This window comes from Myotis davidii, unplaced genomic scaffold (genome assembly GCF_000327345.1).
Source record: "Myotis davidii unplaced genomic scaffold, ASM32734v1 scaffold38, whole genome shotgun sequence".
Lineage (NCBI taxonomy): Eukaryota > Metazoa > Chordata > Mammalia > Chiroptera > Vespertilionidae > Myotis > Myotis davidii.
In genome coordinates this window covers 1395149-1406040 of record NW_006291383.1, presented here as the reverse complement: position 1 = coordinate 1406040, position 10892 = coordinate 1395149, and the positions used below count along the sequence as shown (strand labels likewise).

The 10892-nt window shown below is 39.8% G+C and overlaps 1 protein-coding gene and 1 long non-coding RNA gene across 2 annotated transcripts in view; one reads left to right on the top strand and one right to left on the bottom strand.

Annotated features, from left to right (window-relative positions):
• ST8SIA3 (ST8 alpha-N-acetyl-neuraminide alpha-2,8-sialyltransferase 3) overlaps positions 1-2554 on the top strand; it is a 9907-nt gene extending 7353 nt beyond the window's left edge. Inside the window, exon 4 of the mRNA XM_006764453.1 lies at positions 598-2554. Coding sequence (XP_006764516.1) covers positions 598-880 — 283 coding nt within the window. The 3' untranslated portion in view covers positions 881-2554. The remainder of the gene's footprint in view (positions 1-597) is intronic.
• LOC102758836 overlaps positions 1-10892 on the bottom strand; it is a 117716-nt gene that overhangs the window by 80569 nt on the left and 26255 nt on the right. The window lies entirely within an intron of this gene.

Genomic DNA, 10892 nt, shown 5'->3' with positions numbered 1-10892 from the left:
CGCCCCACCCACTAGGATAGTGATGGTGAACCTATGACACGCGTGTCAGAGGTGACACACGAACTCATTTTTTTTGGTTGATTTTTCTTTGTTAAATGGCATTTAAATATATAAAATAAATATCAAAAATATACATCTTTGTTTTACTATGGTTGCAAATATCAAAAAATTTCTATATGTGACACGGCACCAGAGTTAAGTTAGAGTTTTTCAAAATGCTGACACGCCGAGCTCAAAAGGTTCGCCATCACGGTCTAGGCCAACCCAGAGGCAGGGTGGGCTACCAACATGTGCAGCCTTGTGGTTCACACAGAAGCCCGTTTTTAGAAGGGCCCAGCACCTGGTTTAATAATCTGCTACTGCACTCTTGAAATTCTCAATACATTTTACAATGAGGACCTACATTTTCATTTTGCTCCTAGTCTCACAGATTATGCAGCTAGTCCTACACAGAGGTGTTTTGTGGTCTAAAAGATAGGTTCAAAGCAAGTCTGTCAAAGTTGCTTGGACAAACTGACCTCCCAACCCAGTCAAATGACCTCTGACCGAAACTTTCAACACTGGCCACTGAATCCACCTATACTTATTGTTCCACAGGTACTGGAAAAACAAACATTTGTCGCCCAAACGGCTGAGCACAGGTATTCTTATGTACACCCTTGCATCAGCAATATGTGAAGAGATCCACTTGTATGGATTTTGGCCTTTTGGATTTGACCCCAACACCAGGGAAGATCTTCCATACCATTACTATGACAAAAAAGGAACCAAATTTACCACCAAGTGGCAGGAGTCCCACCAGCTGCCTGCTGAGTTTCAGCTGCTGTACCGAATGCATGGGGAAGGGCTCACCAAGCTGACTCTGTCACACTGTGCCTAAGAACTCCAAACAGAAAGTGCCAAATGGTGGTTTAAAAAGTGCCCCAAATCAAATTGAATAGTCATCAGAATAGAACCCTAGAGAATTTCTTATAAGGACTGTCTGCCATTTAAAAGGAACAATGTCTCCTCTCCCTCTGTTGCACTGCTCTCCTATGGGTCTTAGCAGGACAGATGCATTGAAGCCACATGATTAAAACTTGAATGATAAATGGAATGTTGCATTTGGAACCATGCTGCTAACAAATGGTTTGACGTATTTTCCTATTTGTATTTTAATAATAAACTGCCTCCCATTTTTATGAGGACTGGAGCTGGAGTTTCTGCAGCTTTGCTCAAGATTTAGTGCTCATAATGAGAGGCCTCTGGTCAACTTGGGCAGGATTTCATTTTTTCCTGCGTGGGATCGGACTCTTCAAAATGGAAACATAAAAAATTGTTATGCATATCTCTTTCCCTCTCTCCCTTTATCTCTATGCCTCTCCTTTTCCCCACTGCCATGGAGTGTAATAATTTGCTAGGAATCATAGTGAATTGGTTTTGCTTGCATATGCTGCATCTGTATTTGATGTGTTCAAGGCTCTGGGTAACTTTGATGTTTCATGACAAACTGAGCAAATCATGATGGATCTCGTTATGATTACTTTGATAAGAAATGCCTCTTATGAAGTTCTCACTATCGAGACAGTCTTTCTACAGCAGAGTGGTCCATCTGTGGCAAGTGTCATATAATGCAGTGCATCTTTTACTATTACAGAGAAAGCCTATGTCTTGGGTGGCATGGCCACTTGTCATGAGTGCTATTATGGCAAATCATTCTGTTGCCACATCTGCAAGGGCATTCCAGCCTGGGTTTAGTGCCTCTCACAATCCCAATTCAAGCACTGGGCTGGGAATAATCTCAGAATATAGAAGCAATGAGTCAACTTAAGAGTCTGGGACATAGAGAAAGAAGAATGCTTAGAAGTTTTCATGGACCCCGTATACCTTAAAGTGTTGTAACCATGTTGCCCATTCAGAGCCTTTGAGAACCAGCAAGATTTGAGTAAAGTAGAAGCTTCAAGGTTGGCCAGGCCCCCATTTGAATAGTGCTCAGGTGAGATCAACTTCACTATCATTGTGTCCACCAGCACTGCTCCAGAATCATTTTCTCTCTTCAAAACAATTGTAGACACTGGATATTCCCCCTTCCCACTGAAATCAGATCTATACATCTACAGATTTAGTATTTCAAAATGAAAAGCCACTGTGCAGTGGCAAAATCTGGTACTAAATAACTCTTGTAATTTGAGATGTGCAGACTTGCCATGAAGAAATTAGTGGGCCATTCTCTTTTTCATTATTTCAGCCTTAGAAGTAGAAATCATATCACTTCCATCCATGGCTTTTCACTGGGCAGCATTTTGTTCTTTCAATTCAGCCCAAAGTCTGGCCAAGTTGATGTTAAATTTTAATAAGAATTTTTTTCTTCTTTCCAAATGCCAGTCAAGCATATTTATAATACATTTGGGTGGGGTAGCTTGTTCTTTTCCAGAAATCTCATTTAGATTTTTTGCAATGTTACAAATACTGTTGAAAAGAATTGCTGTAGTTCAGTAATCGATCAGCTCACTACCCCCGCCCCTTTGGGAAAAGTATAATCATGCCTAAAATTAAACCAAATACAATATGGAAAGACATAGTCCTTATGCTCATGGTCTGCCTGGTTCTGAATGGGAGCTGTCTTATTCCAATTTTTTTTAAAAAAGCTAATCAGGGAACCCTGCATAGACCCAGATATTAACTAATGAAAGAAAAACCATACAGGTTCAAATATGTTGCCAATTGTGACATCTTACAACACTGATTGATGGCAATCATCCAAATAGATGGGGAGAAATAGGAATAGATATTTCAAAATGGAAAACACTAGAACAGATTGATATTTGAAATAATTAAAATTTCTAAATTTTAAATTTCTAAATTCAATGGTATAATTTGATACCTAGCAAAACCATGCTTGTTCCCTGTCACTCTAAAGAGGATGCTATTACAGTTCTCATGCTGGGCTCTGTCAGGATCACTGCAAGATTGATAACTGACAAAATGTTTAGTTGGCTCTTCCTAAGCACTTAGTTCATTAGGTTACAGCTAAGTGATATTAATGCCAACACTGCACAGGCCAGATTTTGACTCGAGACTAGAGTTTTAATCCCAACGTGCCCATTAAAATTCACTAAATACAAATATGTAGACACTTTGAACCAGACAAGTTAAAAAAAACAAAGAACCAGAATCCCTAAAACTAGTTAAGTCAGTGGTTCTCAACCTTTTGGCCCTTTAAATACAGTTCCTCATGTTGTGACCCAACCATAAAATTATTTTCATTGCTACTTCATAAATGTAATGTTGCTACTGTTATGAATCATGATGTAAATATCTGATATGCAGGATGGTCTTAGGCGACCCCTGTGAAAGGGTCATTCGACCGCCGAAGGGGTCGCGACCCACAGGTTGAGAACTGCTGAGTTAAGCGATCTATGGTGGAACATTTAAATTAAATCTCATCATAAAGCCAAGTGTTTGTTGGGTTTTTTAAAATCTCATTTCACTCTTGGCTCCATCTTAATCTAGAGTGGGAGAACTTTTCCATCTCCCAACATCATTTCATCTTTCACTTTCACAAGAACTCAAAATGTTGAATAGACTTGTGCCCCAGAACTAGAAGGGCTTAGAGACCAGGCTTATATCCTGTTTCTAGGAAGGACTTCCTAAGCCAAAAAGATAACTCTTCCCCTTTCTTTAAAAATCTCTGAAGAAAATCCTAAGCCCTCCCACAGTAGTTAACCACCATTCTTATAAATTATGAATTTTACATACAGCCTACTTTCCTCCTATTGAAAAAATTAGATGCAATATGTAGGTAAAGCATTTATCCCAGTTTTCAGCTTGTAGTAAGCACTCAATATATGGCAGTTTTTACAGTTATTTTTATTGTTAGTTATGCCCTTGACCTACAGTTCCAGCATAGAGAAAAACAGCCTCTAGCTCATTATACAAAATCTCTTTCTGTTTTTAAAGACTGTTCCAAATATTAAACCTATATAACCACTGTCATGACCAAAAGAGTTGGTGAATCCCATAAGTCCTGATATGAAAGGCAGAGGTGCCAGTAACCAGAACTTCCTGTGTGGTCAAGAGCAGTGAACTGGGAAGGCAGGACCTGTAGCTGGATCAGTTGGGTCCCCCCTCATGATTCAGCTACAGATACAAACCCCTGGCTTTTCCATTGCCCTTGCTTTATTGGTTCTAGGTTAAATGCATCCTTTTGACAGAATCTTTCTTCTTTACTGATATTCACAGCAGAGTCCACCCTCAACAACTGGAGTAAATTTCACCATAAAACCCCCAACACATGATACCAGTACAAATGACCAATTCAGTTGCAGAGGTAAGAAAGCCCCACGAACATTTAGCAACCTGCTTAATGCTAGTCCCTTAAGTTTTCATGGTTGTTCTGAATGTCATGCACAGACATGTAGTTCCAAGGGAGACAGATATAAAATGTGATATCAAGAATGCCTCCCACACCCAGAAAATCTTTTTCATATCTGATAATTAAACACCTATGGTTCCTCTTCCTTTGCTTCTGTGTCTTAAATGTACTTACCCTTTGTAAAAGTATTTGTGTTTAGTAGTATCATGTGCCTAGCAGTGCTGACTGTGACCACTGTGCCATCTGTCTGTGACTTTGATATCAGGCACCTGACCATGGGGCTACCAGCCAGAATGTGCAAAGGGAGAGGCTGCCTCAGCCTCCTTGTGCCTGAGCCTCCAGTTATCCATGAATGTGAATGCCAGGACTAACCTATTTGGTGGGGAAGCCAAGGAATGGAAGAGCATTTCTTCTGACTTTGGGCAAGGTACTAATTATTAAACACTCTTACACAGCAAAGAGATGTTGACCTGAGGCCCAAGGAAGCAGGAACAGAATTGTAGAACCCTAGGACACTGAAACTGGAAGAGCCTTTGAGCATCTTTAGTCCTAATTCTTGATGTTACAAATAAGAAATGGAGAATCAGAGAAGCTAAGTGATTTTCCCAAGATTGCATAGATAATCAGTGAAGCAATTATACCTCCTCATCTAATATTTCTTGGCCTTATCAGCATCCAATGAAGATGGGCTCAAAGGGAAAGTGATTTTGGTCTGGGGTTCACAAGGCACAGAAAATAAGTTACAAAAGCTGTAAAGGAGAAAAAAGATACCCCAAATTATTTATTTCTCAATGCAAAACAATAACGGGGATTCTTACTTAGCTATACAAAGTCTACTGATAATAACATAACATTATGCCTAAAATGAGAGGAAACCTTTTTGGTAAATTATGATTCTGATAAATCACAGTTCAGTTACTGATGGGTCACAGTTGACAGCTGGAATCTTCAATAATCTATTCATCTTAATAAAATCTTGTTTTAGTGATATGTATGCATAATTTGAAAGTTGAATACTGAGAATGTATTTCTCCATACGTATATTCTCAGCTCAGACCCCTTGAGGTAAGAAATACCTTTGTCAATGCCTTCCATGTTGTGAGCAATTTCAACAGCAGGCTTTGTATTACTACATTTAGTTCAATATGCTAAGATGTGCAAATAATAATGAATAATTTGGGCTGGGTCTTCATGTGAAAAATGACAGAATGAGCAGTTTTCTGTATAGTTCTAGATCTCTAAATCTTTTTTCCCCTAATTTGTGAATGTGCCAGGCAAACATATCTGTTTGGCCTCTATTTCTCCCTGAATGTGCAGAACTGTTCTTTTTATTTTAAAGAGAGTTGGGGCTATGAGTGTGTGGCTGGAAAACCCCGATGGAGTATCTAAGTATTGGGGACCTAGAGTCCCCCAGGGCCACCTGATTGACCTGTCTTGGATCTGTGGCCCAATTAATCAAGGCTACAGGTCAGTGGACACCAAGGACCAAAATGACTAAATATGCCTCTTTCACACTCTGCTTTACCACAGCAAATTTTAGAACATTGTTATTGTATTATGCAGTATTTCTTAAAATGTCTTTTTATTGTAATGAATTATTGAAGATATATGTGTTTGAATAGATGTTTTAATCTGTAATGATGCTCATTCTCTTGTTAATTACAGTGGAATCACAGTAAAGAGCCTGTCATAGAATAATTGACTGCAATTTAAGACCACAATGGGTTATAGGGTTAGGACCTGGATTATACTGCTGATCCACCAGCAAACAAAGTTGCATGACATGAGAAGCTCTTTAATGTATGGTTCTTGCTCCCTACACTTTTGACTCTATGTCCTGGGATAAACCCAGCTTACAAATCCCAGGTGATTCTGGGGTGGCCATCATTTGGGAACGAACAATATATAGCAAAGTCATACATATCATTATCACCAAAGTAGCTGAAAGCTTACCACTCCTTATGCAAGTAGCAGATCTGCTCCTTGAAGTTATCAGGATACATGGCAACACAGATATAGTCTTACTGACTCAATCATTCAACTGTTATGGCTGAAGTGACCAGTCACCAATTTGTAACAAATATTAACTGGCTAATTTGTCAGAATGGATGCAAGCCTGAAGATAGAGTGGGGAGACATAGCTTTAGTATACTTTACCCCTAGTCCAGCTCTTTATATTTCAAACGAAGAAGCAGATCTCAGGTAACTTATCTTTACAAATAGATAGAGAAGCAGGGAAGTTAAATTAATCATTCAGATTCTACTTGGATATCATTCCCAGAGCTTAAAATGTTACTAAAGGGGTCTTATTTCTCAACCTCCAGGTAATACCCCAAATACAAATGTCCCCATGTTAAAATGAAACCAATATTTTTTAAAAAGAAATTCAAGAAGCTAAAATTCTTAAGACCAACTGGGTATATGAGAGGTCAGTTGGCACTGGTTGCCTGTGCCAACCCCTATTGACTAAGGTGTCCCCATCCTAAAGAAGTTTTGGCCTTCCATAGCTGTGCACATGCAGAGCCTTTAATCATCCCAGATAGTAAAGGGCTCCTTTAATTTCCCTTCTGTGAGACTGAGAAACAATTTTAGCTCTTTGATGTGCTGATAAATGTTCAACAATTGGCTCTAAAGAATGATGAAGTCCTGATTTGTAGCACTTGCCAATTTCTGTGGTGTAAATACTCCCACCATAGCCAATTTCAAGCTACTAAGTTGATGTCAACCAGCTGAAATGTTTTAAAGAGCCAATCAATTTCTGAGTCAGTGAGTACCAAATGGGAGATGCTATCAGTGGTTTTGGAAGAATTCCCAAGTACACCCTCCTCCCAAGGAAGCATTCCTACTTTGGTTCTACTAATTTTTAGTATATCGTTGGGTCCCGAGGCTAAGGACCCTAAAGTTCAAAATATTCCCTAACATGTGTCTCTTATGAACCTCTCAACATACTCCTCAGTACCTTAGGAGATTACTAGGCTTGTCTAGTTTCTAAGGGTGACTTTCCAGGTAAACATTTGTATTTAACTGCCAATTGAAACAATGTTTGGCTGATCTTATTTCATATCCTATAGTCCATCACCTAGTTCTCTACTTCTCTAATTTTCCCTGGGCACTTGCTTTTCATCCTTTTGACACAAAACAAAATTTACAGGCATCAAGAAGAAATCAGTGCCTGTAAACAAGCAGAGGAAGAATAAGACATCCCATAGGATTACCTGGCCACACCACACCTACAGCGGTGCTGTAGTTCCAATGTTTTACCCCACCCAGAGGGACTCAGATAAGTATGCCTCATTCCCAGGGTTTGAGTATGCACTCTGCTGGGCTTTACCAGTATCTGCCCTCAGAAAAGTTCCAAATGGGCAAGAAATACCACTAAATAAGGATACCACTGGGAAAACTTTCAGAGGAAGGTGTCTTGCAAAGCCTTGCACTTAGCTAAGCTAGCGTAAGGCTAGATCCTGAAAATAAAAACTACCAAAAACATTTGGCCACTGCAGTTGGCCAGTACAACATTCCTTCTTCCTCAACACTGGTTGTAAGTGAAGCCCTTCCTTACTGAGTACTTAGAAATCAGACACCCCAGTGAGCAACAAAGCAAGCTTTGTTTGCAAATTAGAAGTTTTTCCGATAGAAATCATTCTTAAATGGGTTTAATTAAATCCTTTGGAAGGCAAACCTAGAAAAAAATGTACTTAATTCCTTATACACAATAAGTAGCCATTGTTTTTTTATTCTGTGTATAGTAAATCAAAATTAGATCATAAGGACCAAATCTACTTCCCTTGCTATAGTAAATATCTTATAGGTTTAGTAAGGCATTGCTGGACTGTAAATGTTTGAAACTCAACTTGGACATTTCATTTTCTATATTATGTTTAAAAGGCCAGGGTACAACCTCTGGTTTTTGTTCTCCTTAACTCATCTAAATGAGTTTGTTTTTCTACACTGGATAAGCTACATTTGGTTTTAAAGGAGTCAGGTACATGTTCAGATGTTATTCTGCATTCACACAAAATTGCATGTATGTAGCCTGGGAACAAAGTACACCTCCATTCTCTGGTTCTTTTCTGGACACCAAAGACATAAGTCCACAAACATAAGCAGAAGGGACTTGCCAGCAGGCCCCATTTTATTATAAACATGTTCAGAGCAAAACCAGTCTTGGGGGACCAGCCACTCTCACAACATTGTTAGCTAGGGAGGGGGGGAAGGAAAATTGGTAGATAATGGGAGAAAGGTTTAGTCAGCATGTGTAGGTGGAATAAAGTCATTGGCATACTTGCAAAAAGGAAGGGGAGGTTTCTCTTCAAAATCTGGAATCTAGACCGTTTTTGCAAGACTTAAAATAATTGGTCTCCATGTCAGAAATGCTCTTTAACCACAATTGAAGATACAGATCTGAGCCCTTACTATTCAGAGAAGCAGCCTGACAGCCAAGAGCCTGGGAGGGGTTTATTGATGGGTTTAGATCCAATCATCAAGCATGACCAATTAGCACTGAAATTATCCCAGGACACAGAACAAAAAAATTGCAACATCACAATGCAGCATCACTTACACGGGACACAGCAGCACTTCACAGATCTAGACATTATCTCAGGTCTGGATTCTAAACCAACATCGTCAATGTGGAGGTGCGAAAACTGAGGTTCCAAAAATAGGAAGTGTCTAACTTCCCAGATAGTTAACTGGAATTGAAGTCTGGGCACCTCAAACACTGGCTGTGCTACACCACAACATGCAGCCTCCATTATTTAGATGGAAAGCTGACAATCCACTGCGAAAGCATAAATCAGAAGTCAAGACAAAAGAATGTTTGTGATATATTCTCTCACTTAACCTCCTTGGTTTCACCATTTCATCTTAGCATCATTTTAAATGTCATATCAATGTAGAAGTAAGAACAAAGCTCTCCATGATGATGAAACCAAAAGGTGCAAAGGCAGGAGAACAGTGAATGTAAGTTATTAAAGAAATGAGCAAGAAGCATGTGTCAGGGAAAAATAAATGCTTCTTATATTGTTAGACCATCGAGCCCTGCCCCCCATGTACTTGATGCATTTGTTTTGGAAAATGCTATTTTATGCTGAGTGACTGGCGCTGTAGACTTCACTCCCTCTCAGCCCCTCAGAAGAAGCCTTGACGCTTAGGAATCAGACACGTCTCTTGTGAAAGGCAGTCTCGGCTGCCTTACAACACGCTGCCAGACTGACAGGGCCATGGAGACCTGAAAGAACTGGACTGAGGAACGTGTAAATATCTTCTGCCTCCTTGGTGAACACGGACGCTCAACTTTCTTTTGTAGAGGTAATCGCGTGTGCATTGTGACTGTAGTTTGTGAAGAAATGCAATGATTTGCTTCGACAGCTCCCCACGTGTACCTGTTACGTGTGAATGTGCCTGCCTTGTTGCCTCATGTGCCAAACACAGTACAGAATGCGTTGTTTAAATAAACTGGTTTATTGTGCATTGGAGAACTGCTGGTTGTTTCTGTCTCATGAGGAAGACCCCACATGCACACACTTACACACTCCATCCAGTGAAAAGATGAAGTGCAGCCTCCTTTTCTTCATTCTCGGTGTTTTGAAGAATTCTCCTTGGAGATTTGGGGGACTCCAGAAAGGCTGGACTTGACTGCCTACAGATATGAACTAATAGCAAAACCTAAAAATGCTCCCCACACACAATTTTTCCAGAGGTACTTTAAATGCAAATCATGCAACAGGCCTTAAGGTTATTAATAATAATATGTACAGTCAAACCTCATTTCTCGAACGTCTCCCGTCTCCAACAATTCGGTTCTTAACCAAGTTGTTCACAGAAAAAAAAATGTCTCCATTGTGGAACCAAATTTCAGTTTTTGAACTGACAACCCTTTCATGCTGATACCTCAGCATGACAAAAAGCATCTCTCAGGCAACAAAGGAGAGAATGCTTTTGTTGCTGGGGAAAGGAACGATTAGCACAATTTTAAAACAAAGAGGCCATCAGGAGTGCTAATGTTGCTAAGGGTGTGAAAGCAACAATGGTCACAGGCAATTGAAGAGGTGGGAAAACTTGTTGATTTGGATAAAGGAAACGCAGTTAGCCAGTGACAGCATTTGGGGGGCAGTGGTAAGTGAACAAGCAAAGATGCTGCATGCTGACCTGAAAGACACCCCTGGAATGAGTGCTGAACGTGGTCCCTTTAAAGCTGGTAGGGGGTGGTTCCATAGATTTAAGAAAAGAAGTGCTTATTTATAGATTAAACAGTACTGTATATAAGACATGCACTGTATATAAGAAAGTTTAAAACAGGGAATCATTTGGTGGTCTAGAATGGATGAATTCCATTTACATTATTTCTAATGGGAAAAGATGATTTGGTTTTCGAACAAATCGCTTCTCAAACAACCTTCTGGAATGAACTGAGTTCAAGAACTGAGGTTCCACTGTACACTTGAATGGTACAGTCACATACATCATTGCATTGCATGAATAACTGGGTGAGGGAGGGACACTGAGGAACTCGATGCATGCTGCACTGTGAGTAGCA